This window comes from Microcaecilia unicolor, chromosome 3 (assembly GCF_901765095.1).
Source record: "Microcaecilia unicolor chromosome 3, aMicUni1.1, whole genome shotgun sequence".
NCBI lineage: Eukaryota > Metazoa > Chordata > Amphibia > Gymnophiona > Siphonopidae > Microcaecilia > Microcaecilia unicolor.
This window is the reverse complement of record NC_044033.1, coordinates 328,831,242-328,853,005: the sequence shown is the minus strand read 5'-3', so window position 1 is coordinate 328,853,005 and position 21,764 is coordinate 328,831,242. Positions and strand designations below refer to the sequence as shown.

General features: G+C 44.2%; 1 protein-coding gene across 1 annotated transcript in view; it reads right to left on the bottom strand.

The window, feature by feature from the left end:
* TRMT11 (tRNA methyltransferase 11 homolog) overlaps positions 1-16,853 on the bottom strand; it is a 183,788-nt gene extending 166,935 nt beyond the window's left edge. The window contains exons 1-4 of the mRNA XM_030198402.1: positions 16,788-16,853; positions 5,335-5,452; positions 2,952-3,017; positions 1,043-1,116 (exon numbers count right to left, since the gene is read on the bottom strand). Of these exons, the coding sequence (XP_030054262.1) occupies positions 1,043-1,116; positions 2,952-3,017; positions 5,335-5,340 (146 nt within the window). The 5' untranslated portion in view covers positions 5,341-5,452; positions 16,788-16,853. The remainder of the gene's footprint in view (positions 1-1,042; positions 1,117-2,951; positions 3,018-5,334; positions 5,453-16,787) is intronic.
* Between the last annotated feature and the right edge of the window lie 4,911 nt (positions 16,854-21,764).

Here is a 21,764-nt window from a genome sequence, read left to right as displayed (position 1 = left end):
CCGGTACAAAAAGAAAAAGCCAAAAAAAGATTTTTAACCTGAAATGCAGCTCCGTAGACAGCCATCTGGCATTGGCTGTCGTCACTGCAGCCGCTCCTCCTCTCCCCTCCACGTCACTGCCCCTGCAGGAAGACCCCAGAGGAGCGCAGCAACGTCAGAGAGGAGAGGAGGAGCAGCTGCAGAGATGACAGTCAATGCCAGATGGCTGTCTACGGAGCCGTGTTTCAGGTTTGAAATCTTTTTTTGGCTTTTTTCTTTTTGTACCGGCCGCTGCTGCTCAACAGGAGACGCAGTAGCGGCCGGACAGCGTTAGTATTGGCGGCTGCGGGTGGCGAGGGGGTTGATGTGCCCAGGAGGGGAGGGGAGGGTCACTGGACATGGGTGGCTGCAGGGGGAGAGGAGGATCGCTGGACGTGGATGGCTGCGGGGGGGGCAGGGAAGAGGGAGGTGGGGAGGGGGTCCTGAGACCAGATGGGTGGCTGCAGGGGAGGGCAGGGGGGGAGGAGGGTCGCTGGACATGGGTAGCTGCAGAGGGAGAGGAGAGTCACTGGACATGGGTGGCTGCAGGGGGAGCAGGGGAGAGAGGAGGGCCGCTGCAAATGCGTGGCTGCAGGGGCAGAGGAGGGTTGGTGGGGAGGGGGTCCTGAGACCAGATGGGTGACTGCAGGGGGGGCAGGGGAGACAGGAAGGACGCTTCGGGGGGGGGGGGCGGATTACCTTGCTAGCGCCTGTTTCATTGCCTACCGAAACGGGCCTTTTATACTAGTGTGGAAATAATGCATACTCTTCCTGACAGTAGAACCACCACACATGCGAGAACCAGCATGCGAGTGCAAATTAGTGTGCAAGTGCAAACGTGGGAAAACAGTATGCCCTCTTTCCATATAGTGTGCACTATTTCCAAGCTATTTGGAAGCTGACAAAACGACAAAATGGCCAAACAAAATAAAATAAAAATTCCCATAAATGACAATACAAAATTTTTCTAGCTGCCCACCCCTAGTATCAACATCTTATCTTCCCTTCTCATCTTCAGCCTTACTTTGCACACACTGTCCGCTTCATCAGGCCTCTAGCCGTATCTTCAGCAGGAATGCTGAGAATCCAAAATGGAGACTAGAAAAATTAAAAGATTAGATAAGCCATTTGCAGTCAATTTATACTCTTTCCTTTTCCTAAGGATTCATAGCTGCTTGCCTGCAAAAAAAAAAAAAAAAAAAAAAAAACACGCAAGGAAATACCAGTTCCATAGATTCAGATGAATAAAAAGCAAGGAGATTTGGTACAAAAATTTGAAAACGGTTGCTGACTACTAACCAATGTCAGGGCAACTTTTTAAATGCTCAATGATATTACAATGTACTTTGGCCTTCCTAAAGCCTCATTTGAAATGAACCTGCCCATTTATCTCTATAATATAAATACAATACAATATGTGCACTTATATAGATAGTAAATGTCGGCAGATAAAGACCTGCACAGTCCATCCAATCTGCCCAACAAGGTGGCCAGGGTTATATCTAGCATTCTACACAGGTTATACCACCAATATCAACCAGATACACCAGTCATTTCAGGGATGTTATAATCCTCTTAATATTCATATAGAGAAGTTACATATCAAAGAATCTTGGAACATAAACCCGCCAATATTCAGCCCACAGGAAGCAGGCCAGTTAGCCACTAAGGACTAGATTTTGTATATGGCTCCTGAAAAATCCGCACACAAAAAAAAATTACGCCTAGGCGTATTCTCTAAAGTACGCCTACATTTTATAGAATAGACTTAAATTTCCGCGCAGTATATAGAATATGCCGAGCAACTCGCCATGTGACTAAATTTGGTCGCATCCATCTAGGCCATGTTTTACTTGGTGTAAATCCCAACACTTAAATTGGGCGCAAATTCTATTGTATTCTATAACAATGCGCATAGATTTTAGCAATGCCTACGCCTCGCCACCTTTTCAACTACGTGACTTAGAATTTGGGCGCACCACATTATATACACTTAGGGGTCCTTTTACTAAGGTGCACCGAAAAATGGCCTGCGCTGGTGTAGACACGTATACTGGACGCATGTAGGTCCATTTTTCAGCGTGCCTGCAAAAAAGGCCTTTTTTTGGCCAAAAATGGACACCTGGCAAAATCAAAACTGGCACAAATCCATTTTGGGTCTGTGACCTTACTGCCACCCATTGACTTAGCGGTAAGGTCTCACGCGTTAACCGGGTGATAATGGTCTGCCTTAATATGATTTTGATTTTCTTTGATTGTTATTTTCTCTCAACTTCTATTATTTTGTGGACTAATAGTTGTATTATTTCCCATTAGAAAAGTAGAGCCTTTCTTTTCCTTTTTGTTGATTGCTGATTTCCCTTCCAAGTTTATACCCGATTGTAATTTTGCAAATACAAATAATAAAATTATAACCCCCCCCCCCCTTTCAATATACCTAGTTTGGGCATCACAGAGATCCTAGGCCAGAATCCATACGCCAGGGCTCCTTACAGAAAAAAATGCAATCATGGGCTCTGAATATGGCCACTTGGTGTCACCACTGGGCAATGATCACAACTCTCTCCCTACCTGGAGGGATTGAATACCACCTCTGCAACATCCCTGGCTGACCCAGAGAGCACAAGACTTGACTAAGGGGTGAATGGGCTGATTTACCCTGTTTTATCATCCTTTTTTTCCAGTTGTTTATACAATTCTAGCTCAGGCAGTACATCTGGATGACACACATGGTCTGTACAGCAGTGCATGCTAAGACTCTCAGGAGCATTTTAGAGTCATCTTCCCGCCTCTCTTCCCTATACCACAGTATACAGCTTTGTGGCTTGAGGCACAGAGGCCTGTCCTAAACATTTAATTGTCAGTTAGCAACTGTTCTGCACTGAAGAACAAATAGAAATGATTGCATAAAACCAATTTGGTTGACAACTTACTTGTCCATGAATGTCCTGTTCACTGCTGAGCTGACCTCCACAGAGAGATAGCAAGGATTTTATTTCCTAGAAAGAAAAAAACTGTATGATGATAAAAGTAGTGCAAATAGTGTTTTAATGAAATACAAATTAATCTTGAATAACAACCAGATGTTATGTCCACGCTGTGCCAACAGGGTCACTTGCAATTCTTTGCATATTTATAATCATAGATAAAGAAACATTACTATAGTATATTTGAATTCGTATCTCTATTTATAAAATTGCAAGGACAGCTAAAAGTTCAAGTATGTATATGTTATCATATCAAATACTAGGATTTTATCTTTTTGGGCAGACTTTAAGGACCATGCTGGTCTTTATCCACCATCATCTACTACACAGGGCCCAGTTCAAACCACAAGAACGGCACCAAACAATTAGAAGGGACTTAAAAAGCCAATCAACCATATTGGCCAATTCCACCCTTCCTTTGCAGTAGATTGGTGATGTCCCCCAAAATTAAATCTGGGCACTGGTGCATCTGTAATATTATTTGCACCTGAAACAGGACAAGTGAAGAACATTCAGCAAAATGAGGAGCTGGGTGATCAGTTCCACCAGAAGAATAGCGCAAAAAAATCCACCTTCTGAGTGATGCATGGAAACGTTCCTCACAATTTGCCGGCCTGGTTACAATTCAAGCTATAACACCTATAGCAAACGTAATCGCATTTGCTAGAAAGCCAACAATGTAGGTCTTTCCCACTCATGGCAGGCTCAATGCGGCTTACATATTGTATACAGGTACTTATTTGTACCTGGGGCAATGGAGGGTTAAGTGACTTGCCCAGAGTCACAAGGAGCCGCCTGTGCCTGAAGTGGGAATCGAACTCAGTTCCTCATTTCCCCAGGACCAAAGTCCACCACCCTAACCGCTCGAAACCTTGGGGTCATCTTTGACTCTTCTCTCTCCTTCTCTGCTCATATCCAGCAGATTGCCAAGACCTGTCGTTTCTTTCTTTACAACATCCGTAAAATCCGCCCCTTTCTTTCCGAGCACTCTACCAAAACCCTCGTCCACACCCTTGTCACCTCTCGTTTAGACTACTGCAATCTGCTTCTTGCTGGCCTCCCACTTAGTCACCTCTCCCCTCTCCAGTCGGTTCAAAACTCTGCTGCCCGTCTCATCTTCCGCCAGGGTCGCTTAACTCATACTACCCCTCTCCTCAAGACCCTTCACTGGCTCCCTATCCGTTTTCGCATCCTGTTCAAACTTCTTCTACTAACCTATAAATGTACTCACTCTGCTGCTCCCCAGTATCTCTCCACACTCGTCCTTCCCTACACCCCTTCCCGTGCACTCCGCTCCATGGATAAATCCTTATCTGCTCCCTTCTCCACTACTGCCAACTCCAGACTTCGCGCCTTCTGTCTCGCTGCACCCTACGCCTGGAATAAACTTCCTGAGCCCCTACGTCTTGCCCCATCCTTGGCCACCTTTAAATCTAGACTGAAAGCCCACCTCTTTAACATTGTTTTTGACTCGTAACCACTTGTAACCACTCGCCTCCACCTACCCTCCTCTCTTCCTTCCCGTTCACATTAATTGATTTGATTTGCTTACTTTATTTATTTTTCTGTCTTTCTTCTATGTTTGTACAGCGCTGCGTATGCCTTGTAGCGCTATAAAAATGCTAAATAGTAGTAGTAGTAATAGTCTTCGTTTAACAAGCACATTGTACAATACAAGTTGGCAGCATTAACAACTGGTGAATAATTTTATGTTATTTTCTTAGCTTTCACCCCAGTATTCCCTACCTAGCAAGCAAGTAGTTTTTCTCCTGGTAAACCACTTGCGAGTTACAAGAAAATCAAAGGACCCATCACATTCCCTGGTGTTCTGCATAGCATCCTGAGTTAGTACCAGGCCTAGAATCCAGTTTTTCCCAGACTCAGACAGACTATCTAATATGCTTTTTTCACTTTGGACTTTTCTAACAGCATACTTCTCAGCAGACCTTTAGGAAGGCAACAACCTCATACGAAGCTAATGGGCTCATTTTCAAATCACTTAAGACACAAAGTTACTTTGTACCTCTAAGTACTTTGAAAATGAGCGCTTAAATCACTCTTTTGGTGCCTCCCTTAATCAAGCAGTACTGTCTTGAGATGCATGGTAAGAAATAGGCAGGGCATCCTGGAGTATAGAAAACTGTACACCTATTAAATCATTCCAGTTGGTAGCCATCTGTGCAAAAAGATATCAAGAGTCACACAGCTCCTTGTACTGCCTGTGTCAAAGCCAGAATTCCCCATGCTCATACACGAGGGTTACTTCAACCTCTCCCTATACCCTTGTACCCAGGGTCCCACATCACTATATATTTTATCATGGACCTACCTTCATCAAAGGGAAAAACTACTTTCTGGGTGGTGGCAGTAGGTTTAGCAAGATGATCCACATCCATGCAGTTTGCTACCCTCTTCAAGGAGCGCATCTTCCATTTACAAGGAGTACCCTAAATTTAAATTTAAAGGAATACTTTAAATGCTTTACTTTTTGTCTATTAGATTGTAAGCTCTTTGAGCAGGGACTGTCTTTCTTCTGTGTTTGTACAGCGCTGCGTATACTTTGTAGCACTCTAGAAATGTTAAATAGTAGTAGTAGTACCCAAGAGCATCAGGTCTGTCCAAGACCAATTTGTCCCCAAACTAAAAAAAACCTTCTGCAAACAGTTGTAAAAATGTTACTTTCCTCAGCATACTACCTCTGGTTTAATGGTCAGAGATAACTAGATTTTGGAAAAGCTCCTACACTGCTATATTTATGATCATCATGACAATTGGACAAATACTACCATAGGCCAAGGTTGCACAGATTATTACATCCTATTAATCCACCAATTCTACCACCTTTCACTCTATGTACAGGAGACATCTAAGCGTCTTAATTCATTCCCTTGTTGAAGGGAAGTAGCCTAATGGTTAGTGCAGCAGGTTGCAGACCTGAGGAACTGGGTACAATTCCTGCTACTACCTAACGGTCAGCAATGGGTTGAGATCCATGAGAACTGGGTAATTTCCCTCTGCAGCTCTGTGTAATCTTGGGCAAGTCACTTAGCGCTTCATTGCTCCAGGTACAATATAATACTAGATTGTCAGCCCATTAGAGAGTACCAGTATCTGAAAAATAAAATAATAAACTGCTTAGGTCTGGGCAGTATATAAATATTGAAAATAAATTAAAATAAAATACAGATGTGCCTGCAGTGGATCAGCTCATACAGCACATGAGGGAGATTTGACAGTCTGTCCAGTGTACCTTGCATTCAGCCATGCAGAAACAGAAGTGACAGGCTCCAATTCTTTTTTTTTTTTAGATTTTGCTTACACCTTTTTCAGTAGTAGCTCAAGGTGAGTTACATTCAGGTACACTGGGTATTTCTGTGTCCCTACAGGGCTCACAATCTAATTTTGTACCTAAGGTGATGGAGGGTTAAGTGATTTGCCCGAGATCACAAGCAGCAGCAGTGGGATTTGAATCAGCCACCTCTGGGTATCAAGACTGGTGCTCTAACCCCTAGGCTACTCCTCCACTCCACAATTGTACTTATAAATAATAAGTCTGACTGTTAAGCACCTGATTCCCACAACATGACGCCTGTTCTGGTGCCCCCCCCCCCCCCCCCCCCCCACTAGATGAAAACATCTCTACACAAATACATGGATTCCCCACAACCAGTCTCTCCAAATGACACAATAACTTACAATCCAGAAGCAACTACTCTAACCAATGAAACCAATACTTCCTTTGTGTACATCCCTATGCTGCACAAGCTGGAATGTTTGAAAATATAAATGAGATCAAATAAAAATTCTACCTAGGGAAATGGAAACTTACCTAATTGGCATTAGAACTGTAAGGCTGTTGCTAGAAGTCACAGCAGCCATTTTGAATATGGAATTTAAATTTGAAAGGGGATCGTTCCTGCCCCAAAGACTCCTAGACCACCAGGGATTTGAAAGTTAGGGGCCAATGAGATCTACAGAATGTAAGGGGAAGGGGGGGGTCAGATTCAGGGGTGGCCTTTTGCCCTTACAGAGGATGGGAGTGGAATAGGGGGATTGTGTCATATGGGGGAGATTCTTTAATGAGAGGGTCCAGGAGGGGTGCCTGATCATAATGGAGGGGGCAAGGAGAGAAGAACTTTGCATGCTATTGGCTGCTACCTGGCAGCTATGCATGTTAGCTGATACTCAGCAGCGGCACCCACATAGCCAAGTGACCAATTTAGGGCAGGTTACTTGTGACCTTGGCCACTGTTTGAAAAACAGGATACTGGGCTAGATGGACCATTGGTCTAACCCAGTATGGCTACTCATGTTCTTATGCTACTCTTATGTTCTTATGGTAACGTGATCTTATTAAGAACGTTACTTTGCTTGTGTAATTCTATTAAATGCTATGGTGACTCTGGAAATACTATGGGGAGGGAGAATAGCTGAAAGGAATACCAGGAGCAAGGGGGACAGATTCTGCATGTGATTAGTAAAAAGGAGAGGGGGAGGGGAGAAGATTTTAGGAATTAGAGGTTTCTAGGTATGGCAGAGGATTATGGCACGAGGAAATCTGCTTTGCAAGAAAGCATGAGTGAGATGATTTGGACATGGAGATTGATTGAGTCAGTGGGATGCAGGATCAGGTAGGACAAGAGCAGCGTTATGTGGAAGGGTTCAGAACTGGCACTGGGGGGACATTACTGAAGGTTCCAGGTGTGTCCAGGGTAAACGGGACTCCTGGGAAACCCTGCTGAGAGATCTCTACTATAAGTAATTGTGCATTTGCAGCATTGCCTTTTGCTAATGTGGAATTGGGTAACCTCAACATTGTAACTCTAAGTGTTGAGAATAAAAAGCAGTGCAAGCCTTGAGGAGGGAGGGTGCAGATATTGCATTTCTCCAAGAAACACTTTTGACTGGGACTGAGCATATTAAATTAAAAAGAGAATAAGTGGGAGAGGTCTACCTTGCAGCCTTTGATGGGATACTCCTACATAACAGCTTATTGTTTGTTATCCACAAATCTTACCATGACCTAGAGTGTATCTATGTTATACTTGGTGGATAGCTCTATGTAGCATATATGCTCCCAACAAAGCAAAGATACTCACCTGTAGCAGGTATTCTCTGAGGACCGTAGGCTTCATATTATCACAAGTAGGAGACTCTGCATCACCCGGTCCAGAATTTTGCCAAAAAGTAAAAACTTTGAGGAGCGCAAGCACGAACGCAGTCTACTCAGTTAATACAAAAGCAAAAAAATAAAATAAAATAACCAAGAAGACAATTCCAAGCAGAGGCAAGACTGTGAGAATATGAAGCCTGCTGTCCTTGGAGAATATCTGCTACAGGTAAGTAACTTCACTTCCTCCGAGGACAAGCAGGCTCCAATATTCTCACAAGTGGGGAATCCCTAGCATCCAGGCTCACTCAAAACAAACACTGATCAACTGGGCCTCGCAACGGCGAGGACGTAAAACAGATTAACATTAAACTATATACAGTCTGAATGAGAGTGCAACCTGGAACAGAATAAAACGGGCCTAGGAGGGTGAAGATGGATTCTAGACCCCAAACAGATCCTGCAATACTGACTGACCACACCGTCACGTCAGATATCCTGCTCAAGGCAGTAATGCGATGTGAATGTGTGGACTGAAGACCACGTCGCAGCCTTGCAAATTTCTTCAATGGAGGCCGACTTCAAGTGGACTACCGGACACAGCTATGGCTCTGACATGACCCTCCAAGGCCAGTCCAGCCTGGACATAAGTGAAGGAAATGCAATCTGCCAGCCAAATTTAAATGGTGCATTTCCCGATGGTGACCCCCATCCTGTTGGGATCAAAAGAAATAAAAGCTAGGCAGATTGTCTGTGAGGCCTTGTCCACTCCACGTAATAGGCCAATGCACTGTTACAATCCAAGGTGCACAAGCAGCTTTTGCCAGGATGGGTATGAGGTCGGGGGAAGAATGTTGGTAAAACAATAGACTAGTTCAGATGGAACTCCGACACCACCTTCGGCAGGAACTTAGGGTGTATGCAGAGGACTACTCTATTGTGATGGAACTTAGTGTAAGGCGCAACCACCACCAAGGCCTGAAGTACACTGACCCTACGAGCTGAAGTAACGGCCACCAATAAAACGACCTTCCAGATTAAGTACTTCAGATGGCAGGAATTTAGTGGCTCAAAAGGAGCTTCCATCGCCTGGGTGAGAACAACGTTGGGATCCCATGACACTAGTGAAGATTTGACAGGGGACTTTGTCAAACGCAAATCTCTCGTGAATCAAACTACAGGCTGTCCTGAAATGGGCTTACCTTCTACACATTGATAAGCAGCACTAAATGCATTAAGGTGAACCCTTACAGAGTTGGTCTTGAGACTAGACTCTGATAAGTGTAGAAGGTATTCAAGCAGGGTGTGTGTAGGGCAAGCAAGAGGATCTAGGGCCTTGCTCTCACAACAGAAAGCAAACCTCCTCCATTTACAAGAATAGCACTTCTTAGTGGAATGTTTCCTGGAAGCCAGCAAGACTCACGAGACACCCTCTGAAAGACCCAAGGAAGCGAATTCTAGGCTTTCAACATCCAAGCTGTGAGAGCCAGAAACTGGAGGTTGGGATGTAGAAGCGACCCCTTGTTCTGTGTGATGAGGGCTGGAAAACACTTCAATCTCAAGTTTTTTGGAGGATAATTCCAGAAGAGGGAACCATATCTGTCACGGCCAGTACGGCACAATCAGAATCATGGTTCGGCAGTCTTGCTCAAGTTTCAACAAAGTCCTTCCCATTAGATGTAGTGGAGGATACGCATACAGAAGGCCTGTCCCCCAACTGAGGAGGAAGGCATCTGATGCTAGTCTGTCATGGGCCTGAAGCCTAGAACAGAACTGAGGGACCATGTGATTGAGTGCCAAAAAGATCCACCGAAGGGGTGCCCCACTATCGCAATACATTGCAGGTTATGCCTATGTGGAGAAACCATTCGTGTGGTTGCATTATCCTTGTCAGCCTATCGGCTAGGGTGTTGATTGCACCAGCCAGGTAAGTGGTTTGAAGGAACATGCCGTGCTGGTGAACCCAATGCCACATCCAGATGGCCTCCCAATACAAGAGGGCATGATCCAGTGTCCCTCTGCTTGTTGGTGTAATACATTGCAACCTGATTGTTTGCACTAGAATAATTTGATGAGATAGCCAATCTCTGAAAGCCTTTAGAGCGTTCCAGCTCACTCAAAGCTTCAGGAGGTTGATCTGAAAGAGATGCATCCATCGTCAGCACTTTTTGAGGCAAAGGAATTTGGAACGAAAGTCCCAGAGTCAAACTGGATCAAATGAGTGGAGGAGTGGCCTAGTGGTTAGAGCACCGGTCTTGCAATCCAAAAGTGGCTAGCTCAAATCCCACTGCTGCTCCTTGTGATCTTGGGCAAGTCACTTAACTTTCCATTGCCTCAGGTACAAACTTAGATTGTGAGCCCTCCTAGGACAGAGAAATATCCACGTACCTGAATGTAACTCACCTTGAGCTACTACTGAAAAAGGTGTGAGCAAAAATCTAAATAAATAATAGATAGATTGTCCACCACTGAAGAGAGCGTACAAGCTCGTGGGACACCTGGATGACATCTTCTATATTCCCCGCAGCTTGAAACCACTGAGAATCCAGGGTCCACTGAGCTGATCTCATGTGAAGACATCTCATGGGTGTTAACATACACTGTGGAAGACATGTGGCCCAGCAATCTCAATATCTGCCGAGCTGTGACCTGCTGAGAGGCACAAACCCTGGACACTAGTGACATAGTAACATAGTAGATGATGGCAGAAAAAGACCTGCATGGTCCATCCAGTCTGCCCAACAAGATAAACTCAAATGTGCTACTTTTTTTATGTATACCTTACCTTGATTTGTACCTGTCCTTTTCAGGGCACAGACCGTGTAAGTCTGCCCAGCACTATCCCCGCCTCCCGCCACCGGCTGTGCCACCCAATCTCAGCTAAGCGCCTTAGGATCTATTCCTTCTGAACAGGATTCCTTTATGTTTATCCCACGCATGCTTGAATTCAGTTACCGTTTTCACTTCCACCACCTTGCGCGGGAGGGCATTCCAAGCATCCACTACTCTCTCTGTGAAAAAATACTTCCTGACATTTTTCTTGAGTCTGCCCCCCTTCAATCTCATTTCATGTCCTCTCGTTCTACCTCCTTCGCATCTCCGGAAAAGGTTCGTTTGCGGATTAATACCTTTCAAATATTTGAACGTCTGTATCATATCACCCGTTTCTCCTTTCTTCCAGAGTATACATGTTCAGGTCATCAAGTCTCTCCTCATACGTCTTGTAACACAAATCCCTTACCATTCTCGTAGCTTTTCTTTGCACCGCTTCAATTCTTTTTACATCCTTCGCAAGGTACGGCCTCCAAAACTGAACACAGTACTCCAGGTGGGGCCTCACCAACGACTTATACAGGGGCATCAACATCCCCTTTCTTCTGCTTGTCACACCTCTCTCTATACAGCCTAACAACCTTCTAGCTACGGCCACCGTCTTGTCACACTGTTTCGTCGCCTTCAGATCCTCAGATACTATCACCCCAAGATCCCTCTCCCCATCCGTTCCTATCAGACTCTCCCCGCCTAACACATACGTCTCCCAAGGATTTCTATTCCCTAAGTGCATCACTTTGCATTTCTTCGCGTTGAATTTTAATTGCCAAACCTTAGACCATTCTTCTAGCTTCCTCAGATCCTTTTTCATGTTTTCCACTCCCTCCCGGGTGTCCACTCTGTTACAGATCTTAGTATCATCCGCAAATAGGCAAACTTTACCTTCTAACCCTTCGGCAATGTCACTCACAAATATATTGAACAGAATCGGTCCCAGCACCGATCCTTGAGGCACACCACTACTCACCTTTCCCTCCTCCGATTGAATTCCATTCACCACCACCCTCTGTCGTCTGTCCGTCAACCAGTTCCTAATCCAGTTCACCACTTCGGGTCCTATCTTCAGCCCATCCTGTTTATTTAAGAGTCTCCTGTGGGGAACCGTGTCAAAAGCTTTGCTGAACTCTAACTAGATTACGTCCATAGCTTGTCCCTGATTCAATTCTCCTGTCACCCAATGAAGGAATTCAATGAGATTCTTTTGGCACGATTTCCCTTTGGTAAAACCATGTTGTCTCGGATCTTGCAACTTATTGGCTTCCAGGAAATTCACTATCCTTTCCTTCAGCATCGCTTCCATTACTTTTCCAATAACTGAAGTGAGGCTTACCGGCCTGTAGTTTCCAGCTTCTTCCCTATCACCACTTTTGTGAAGAGGGACCAACTCTGCCGTTCTCCAATCCCTCGGAACCTCTCCCTCTGCAAGGATATATTAAACAAATCTTTAAGAGAACTCGCCAGAATCACTCTGAGCTCCCTCAATATCCTGGTGTGGATCCCATCCAGTCCCATTGCTTTGTCCACCTTTAGCTTTTCAAGTTGTTCATACACACTCTCTTCCGTGAACGGTGCTCTATCCACTTCAATCTCATTTGTACTTTTTGCACTCCATCGCGGTCCTTCTCCAGGATTTTCTTCTGTGAAAACAGAACAAAAGTATCTATTTAGCAAATTTGCTTTTTCTTCGTTATCCACATAGCGGTTCGCAGTATCTTTTAGTCTCACAATTCCCTTTTTAGTCATTCTTCTTTCACTAATATACCTGAAGAAATTTTTGTCATCCCTTCTTACATTTCTAGCCATTTGTTCTTCCGCTATCGCCAGTCGTATCTCTCTCTTGGCTTCTTTCATTTTCATTCGGTATTCCTCACGTTCCTTTTCTTGAGTTTTTTTGTATTTCTGGAACGCCAACTCTTTAGCCTTTATTTTCTCAGCCACTTGCTTAGAGAACCAAGATTATCTGCTTACATCTCCAGGAAGTAGGTTCAAACCTTCTGTGTGTCAAGCAGGGCTCCTAAAAACTCCACTTGCTGAACAGGGTGGAGATGGGATTTGGGGTAGCTCGAGTACCCAAATAGTCATCGACATGGACTCCCAAGCACCAACCTGTGAGGTGCTCTTCACCAATTATCAAGATATGGGAACACATGGACTCCTAGTCTGCATAGCAATGCTACAACTACCACTAGAAACTTGGTGAAGACCCTGGGAGCTAACACAAGGCCAAAAGGCAACACGTGATACTGAAAGTGATGTGTTCCCAGTCAAAATCTAAGATACTTCCAGTGGGCTGTGGGTATATGCATCAAGTCCAGAGAGAATAGCCAATCATTTCTCTGAATCACTGGAAGAAGGGTGCCCAGGGAAACCATCAACTTTCCTCACACTAGAAATTTGTTCAGGGACTTCAGGACCAGGATGGGACGCATTCTCCCTGTCTTTTTCTGCACAAGGAAGTACCTGGGATTGAATCCCTGTCCTTCTTCCCCTGGTAGAACGGGTTCGAGTGCATGGGCCTTTAAAAGGGCGGAGAGTTCCTCTGCAAGTACCTGCCTGTGCTGAGAGCTGAATTAACAAGTTCCCTGTGGGCAATTTGGAGGTTTGGAGAGCCAATTGAGGGCGTACCCGAAATGGACAATTTGAAGAACCCAGCGGTCGGAGGTTATAAGAGGCCACGTTTATAGAACAAATTTTAACTTTCTCCCGACCGGCAAGTTGTCCACAACAGACACTTTTACTATGGCTATGCTCTGCTGGAGTCAGTCAAAAGCTCGTCCCTTGCTTTGACTGGGGAGCAGCAGGCCTTAGGCGCACACTGTTGACAGGAAGAAGCACGCTTGGGATGAGTAGGTTGACAAGCCGGAGTGTACCTAAACCTAGAATAATAGTAGGGATTGCTCTGTGGCTTGCCAAAAACCCTCCTAGATGAGGAGAGTAATACAGAAGGCACCCAGCAGGAGAATGACAAGATGGTATCAGTGTGGGGGGGGGGGGGTTCCATTTGGCCTGTGATATCCTCAACCTTCTCTCTTAAAAAAAAAAAAAAGTCATCCCCCTGGCAAGGGGCAACCGCCAACCTCTGCTGAAGTACATAAGTACATAAGTAATGCCATACTGGGAAAAGACCAAGGGTCCATCGAGCCCAGCATCCTGTCCACGACAGCGGCCAATCCAGGCCAAGGGCACCTGGCAAGCTTCCCAAACGTACAAACATTCTATACATGTTATTCCTGGAATTTTGGATTTTTCCAAGTCCGTTTAGTAGCGGTTTATGGACTTGTCCTTTAGGAAACCGTCCAACCCCTTTTTAAACTCTGTTAAGCTAACCGCCTTCACCACTTTCTCCGGCAACGAATTCCAGAGTTTAATTACACGTTGGGTGAAGAAAAATTTTCTCCGATTTGTTTTAAATTTACTACACTGTAGTTTCATCGCATGCCCCCTAGTCCTAGTATTTTTGGAAAGCATGAACAGACGCTTCACATCCACCTGTTCCACTACACTCATTATTTTATATACCTCTATCATGTCTCCCCTCAGCAGTCTCTTCTCCAAGCTATATAGCCCTAGCCTCCTTAGTCTTTCTTCATAGGGAAGTCGTCCCATCCCCGCTATCATTTTAGTCGCCCTTCGCTGCACCTTTTCCAATTCTACTATATCTTTCTTGAGATGCGGTGACCAGAATTGAACACAATACTCAAGGTGCGGTCGCACCATGGAGCGATACAACGGCATTATAACATCCTCACACCTGTTTTCCATACCTTTCCTGATAATACCCAATATTCTATTCGCTTTCTTAGCCGCAGCAGCACACTGAGCAGAAGGTTTCAGTGTGTTATCAACGACGACACCCAGATCCCTTTCTTGGTCCGTAACTCCTAACGTTGCATGACGTAGCTATAATTCGGGTTCTTTTTTCCCACATGCATCACCTTGCACTTGCTCACATTAAACATCATCTGCCATTTAGCCGCCCAGTCTCCCAGTCTCGTAAGGTCCTCTTGTAATTTTTCACAATCCTGTCGCGATTTAACGACTTTGAATAACTTTGTGTCATCAGCAAATTTAATTACCTGATAGAAGTGTATAAAATAATGAGTGGAATGGATCGGGTGGATGTGAAGCGACTGTTCACGCTATCCAAAAATACTAGGACTAGAGGGCATGAGTTGAAGCTACAGTGTGGTAAATTTAAAACGAATCGGAGAAAATTTTTCTTCACCCAACGTGTAATTAGACTCTGGAATTCGTTTCCGGAGAACGTGGTACGGGCGGTTAGCTTGACGGAGTTTAAAAAGGGGTTAGATAGATTCCTAAAGGACAAGTCCATAGACCGCTATTAAATGGACTTGGAAAAATTCCACATTTTTAGGTATAACTTGTCTGGAATGTTTTTACGTTTGGGGAGCGTGCCAGGTGCCCTTGACCTGGATTGGCCACTGTCGGTGACAGGATGCTGGGCTAGATGGACCTTTGGTCTTTCCCAGTATGGCACTACTTATGTACTTATGTAGTTACTCCCATCTCTAAATCATTTATAAATATATTAAAAAGCAGTGGTCCTAGCACGGACCCCTGAGGAACCCCACTAACTACCCTCAGGAACACGCAGCTTGATATACCACAAGGGCCAAAATTGGCTTCTAAGTAGTTAACAGAGAAAAACAGCATAAAGAGGAAAAGAGATGAGGAATATAGTGAGGCTAGGGAGAGAAGGGAAATTAAACAAAAGACAAGAAAGTGGGAAAGGAACTAGGTCAGGATTTAGATTATTTTAAGAGCATATTCATGTGGCAGCAACTTGCACATGTACATAAAGTCCTCTAGCCTCTTCCAGCACAGCCAGGGCACATTGCTGCTGCCAGCACCGCTGGACAATAATCACTTTAGCCTGCTTGTTTATGGAGAATAAAGGTCTTCTCACATTTTGCTTCTATAGGAAAAAAAAAATGTTTTGAATGCACATGAACTAGATTTGAAAGAGGTGATGCCAAAATGTAGCAATTTTGATTTAAAATCTTTGTCAAAATTATTTTAAGCAACATTGGCTAAGGTCTATTTTGTAAGTTTGGGTGCTGGAGTTGTGAACCAGAATTAAAACAAACAAAAAAAATCCTCAAATCCCACTTTTTTAGGCAGGCCTTTGTTCTTTCCACCCCCCCCCCCCCCCTTATCCCCTTACCAATTATGGATTGTAATTTCTTTCATCTGTTGTATTTTATTTTTGTTGTTGTTGTCTACGTGTTCGTTTTGGTCTGTTTATAGTTGTTCCCCTATTATATTAAATTGTAAGCTGCCAAGATACCTTACCCATTTATCATAATAAACTGAATGTGAACTAGTTATTACCCTCCTTGACTATCATGCTACACTTAGTTATTCTGTTTTGGTGTGTGTGTGCACTCTGGTGAGAAAAAAAATACTGAGTAGTCACTATAATGACCAAATGGGACTTGCCAACACCGCTATACTCTTGAAAAAAACCGTAGAAAAGTAGTCATGGGTTTCATGTAGATCTATTCTAGGAAAATAATGACCGTTCCTTTGTCGCCGCCAGCGGCTAAACATCTTCCACAGCCGGATAATTCTGTGCCAAGAGGTCGAGTGACACCTATAAAGCGAAAGTGAAGCAATTTCCAAGCATAAGGCTCCTATGAATCCCCTACTCTTACACGACCCTGGCTACATTCTGGCCCACAGTACACGATAGCAATGCTGACGTCAGAGGCGTGACTCCAAGTACGACGCCGACTAGGGAAGAGTCGGAGAAAAGCAGTAGGATGCTAACTGCTTCAAGTTCCCGAAGTCTGGCGTGCGCTTTAGTGCCTGCTACCCACCGGCAGTCTGAATTCGAAGTTCTCATTCGCCAGCAGCAGTAGGTAGTTCTGCAAGGCACCTCCTCGAAACGGCGCCATATTTGTTGAAATAACGTCACTGCAGTGTGTACCAGTAGGAGGTTTAATAGACAGGAGACCAAGTGACGTCAACACGTTGAAACCAAATAGGTTCATCTCTGTTTCCACTCCCCCGTGCAGCCGTCATCTTTAGTAGACTCAAAACAAACCTGTGAGCTGCTGCATCCATGTTGTCGTTCTTTATTGTTGGTAGCATTTTTATTTAGTCTCACTTATATTTTCAAACATGTCAGCTTCTGCAGCATACGGATGTACAGAAAGGAAGTATAATAACGGAATAACTTTTATCCTGTGCTTAATGACAAGAGAAAGATGGTTTGTGGGAACTCCTTTTGTGGATTGCAGTGGTATAATATAAAATGCACTTAATAGTGTGTATTACTACTATTTAAAAGAAAGATATTAAATAATGAGGACAGAGCTACCTTCATGTAGAAGCCCAGAGTCAGTCTAAATGTGCCAACGTTGTCCTGTTCAGGATAGTATTAGCAGCCAAGTTCATACAAAGGTCATTATGTGCAGTGGAAAATAAATCTATTGCCTCAGACAACTTGCTATATGCCATCTTTGTTTCATTATTGCTACCACATATTACATATTATGGGCATTTGCTTTAAACTTTGTTTTAATTTGTTTATCCACACCTTACATGCTTTTTAAACCCAAAGATGAATCCTAAGGGTGGTTGAACAATTAGGTATAAACTGTGTTGTTTCTCACTTTACTTGTTTTGGAGTGCTTTGGGTCCTGCTGAACTTTACATCTGCTGTCTGGAATTTTGGAAGATGGAAATAAATAAATAAAATTTAAATTCTGGATGTACTCTGTAGAAGTTGTTGTTTACTTTTGCAATGTGATGGATGCCTGGTCTGGTGTGTGCATGTGATAATCTTTGAATAACTGTCTATACTTTTAGCTATGATTTCTGAACATGTGTCATCATTAAAGGATAAAATTTTCAATGCTCATTTGGGTATATATGCTAATCTCAACTTTGTTAAATGTTTCAGACATATCTATGTGCTCCCATGATGTAACTGAATTCTATTATTCTGTCTCACTGTATTTTCAGATGTAAGCCACATTGAACCCAGCTTTGCTTGGGATAATGTGTGATTTAAATTTTTTTTTTTTTAATCATTTATTCTCCACCTTTTAAGACACTGCCTACCCGCTGGATAGTGATGGCACAAGGAAAGCAAGTTTGGTCCAATGAAGACTAACTCAAAATAACCTGGCCCACCCAATTTCAGTCCAGGCCTGCCCAGCGCCAGCTCCCATTGCCGGCCACTGCTTTTCCTGATGAGCAGCAGGGCCGGCGCTACAAAAAGAAGAAGCGCTCAGCTGACTGAGCTGAGCGCCAACGCTAACCCGACGAGAAAAAATGTTAAAAAAAAAAATGCGGCACTGCACGCAGCCTCAAAGCATTGGCTGCTGGCTCTGCAGGCTCCTCCTGTCTCTTACATCACTGCCCCTGTAGCGACTGCTGGGACGTCAGACTCCAAACTGGATTGAACAGCTATCAACTACAGCACGGCCACGGAGGCCGAAGAAGAACTTTAAAGACGTCAGGTCGGCTGGCGGGGGTTGGGGGTCCCCCGCCAGCTGAAGAAATATCTTTAAAGGCGGCAAGCGGACCTCGGCTGGCGGGGGGTTGGGGTCCCCTGCCAGCAAGGGTAAACAACAGCAGCGGGGGAGGGTTGACGGCAGTAGGGGGTCCAGGACGAAATCTGCAGGGGCCCAGGCCCCTGTGGCCCCACGCAGATACGCCCCTGACTACAACAACAGTTAAGATGAGCACATCAAGAAACAAGATATCCTCACTGAAATTTGGCCATCTGTATTGTATGCAGTGTATTTATTTATTTATTTTGATTTTACTGTAGAAAAATAAGCACAAAATACAGTTTAAAATTGCTGTTTCTACCAGCTAGAATAAAATTTTAAGCTGTTTTAGTGATATTTCATTGCTATTTCATGATATTTATATCTACATATGGGAAGCTTTCAAATAAATTATAAAGCTGACCAATAAGTATTAAAAAACAAACTTTTGTCCTCCACCTTTTTAACGCACTGCCTATCTGACTGAAACAGCTTTAGACTTGTTACAGATGGATCAACAATCAAGAACGACAACGTGGATGCAGCAGCTCAAAGGTTTTCTTGCTTTGTTTTGAGTGTGCTAGAGATGACGGCTATGCGGAGGGGTGGAAACAGAGATTAACCTAAGTAGCTTCCTTGCTTACAGTGGAGTAGAAAGGCTCACTTCCACTCCTGTCTATTAAACCTCCTTGGCACCAGCCCCCTCCCACCTTTCGGCTTGCGGATGCAGAGCATGTGCATTAGAGAATATGTGTGCGCGTGGGAGGAATTGAACTAGGGAGGTAGGACATTTGTGAAGAAGGACCTAAGACCCATCTCCGTTTCTCAACAGGTTGCCATTGAATCTAGGTCATCCCAAGGAGGCGCTCTAATAGTGGATTTTCCTAATATATCTTTCTTTAGATTCTGTGGTTCATATCTGTGATATGGTAGCTACATTTCCTTTTTTTTTTTCAGTACGGCCTGTGTACCTCTCCATAGCTGCACAGTGTCCATGGATTTTATAGCAGAGTTGAAAAATACTATGGCAAAATGTGAAGTAGTTATGGAATATAGTTGCATAAAATTGAATGATTTTATTAAACAATGCAAATTTACTTTACATAATAGAGCCATGGTATTTGCTCATTTTTAATTTGGAGTCGCTTTCACAGAGACACCAAGGGTACCCATCCCAAAGAATAAGAGTCACCCTTGTTTTGCTTTCTAAGGAGCCCTTTTACTAAGCAGCGGTAAAAAGTGACCTTGTCATTCCTGCGAACTAAGGCTATTTTTACCATGTGGGTAAGATGGTTGATTTTTCTATTTCCAGCATTGTCTTGACATTGTAAGTAGTATACTATGCCATACTTTGTATTGTTATTTGAATATTTTTACTGCTGTAATTGCCTATTGCTCATGTTTGATCTATTTTTACTGTACACCGCCTTGAGTGAATTCCTTCAAAAAGGGTAAATAAATCCTAATTAATTAATTAATGGCCACACGCTGTTTTCCATTAGCATGTGACCAATAGCGCATGAGCACTTAGCGACATCTATTTTGTAGGCAGAAAGGGTTTGTGCATTAATCGGTTAGTGTGTAGTAACGAAGTTGCACTAACCGATTAGCACAAAACCTGCCCCAACCCTCCCACTGCATTAAAAAAAGTAAAGGTACAGGGGGCGGGGAAGAGGGCCGCTAGACCGCCAGGTTGGGGGGGCTTGATTTGTGGCCCACTGGGGATGTGAGAGGGGTTAAAGGGGCTGGAGATCCATCAGATCTCCAGGCCCCCGTGAACTTGTGTGTGTGTGGGGGGGGGGGGACTGGAGGTACACTGCACCTCTAGCCCATGTGTTTCTGGCTTGGGGTGGGGGTTCATGGGGGGACACTAGGCCACCAGGGCCTTGCTGTTTGGGGTCTGGTGTTCCCACAGACCTCCAGCCCCTGTGTTTGATAGGTCTGGGCTTTTGACAGCCCGGATCTGTCAAACAAGTGCAGGAGGATGCACTCAGGCACAATCCTCCCACACTTTACCCTATGATCAGAGATAATAGTGTGCATACATTTGCATGCTATTATCTCTGATCATAGGAGCAGTAAAGCCCCGCGCTGTTCCAGTGCTATTTTTAGAGCACAGCGCGGGGCTGTGGATTATCTGGGCATGAGTTTGGGGTGAGAGCCTGTCTGTAAACTGTATTGAATTCTCAGCAGCTAAGAGCTCTTTCATAGGGAAAACAGTTGAGATGGGTCTCCTAGTAGGAACAATAATTATTTATTAATTTTATTAGTTATCTGGTCACAGTATTTAAGAGAATTAAAAAACACTAATAGCTTGTCACTAGTGAGGGAGACCGGGTCTTTATCCTTTTAAGTTGGTTAAAGTGACAGGTTCCAAAAAAAAAAAAAAGGTACCAAGCAGACTATACTGGAGCAGCAAGTGTACCTCCATCAAGAAAGACCAAAGTTACCATTCAAGCAAGGTCTACAATCCAGCTGTGTCTACCCCAGTGTTTCCCATGTTGATCCTGGAGTACCCCCTTGCCAGTCAGGTTTTCAGGATATCCAAAATTAATATGCATGAAAATATTTGCATACAATGGAGGCAGTGTATGAAATACAATCTCATGCATATTCATTGTGGATATCCTGAAAACCTGACTGGCAAGGGAGTATTCCAGGAACGATTTGGGAAACACTGGTCTACACCATCAAATCGTACAGTTTAAAAGGGACTCTTTATTATTTGGGGTACTTACCTGAAATCCAGTTCCCGGGGTTCATTCGTACGGGAAGAAAGGGAAGCTTGGTTCTGTAAGATAGTAAGAAACATTCCTTGAGCAAAGCTTTTGTTCTGCCCCCATATTCATGGAAGCAGGGTGCTTGATGTTTATATGTGTATTGTGCTCTTTAAATAGTATAGGACTACAAAGTGATGTAACTGTAGTTCTCTTGTGATAGGCTCTTCCTGAGCAAGGAGGTTTAATAAACAGGAGTGGAAGTGAGCCTATCTAGTCCATTGTAAGCAAGGAAGCCAATTATGACAGTCTGAATTTCCCCTTCCCAGCGCAGATGTCATCCCCGTTTACTCAAAACAAAGCAAGCAAACCTATGAGCTGGTGCATCCACATTGTCGTTTTTTTATTGTTGGTCCATCTGTAACATGTCTAAAGCTGTTTCAATTGGACAATTAGATAGGCAGTGCCTTAAAAGGTGGCAGTGGCGTTCCGAGGGGCGCTGACACCCGGGGCGGATCACCGATGCGCCCCCCCCCCCCCCCCGTGCAGCGCGGCCCCACCCGGCGAAGGGACATCC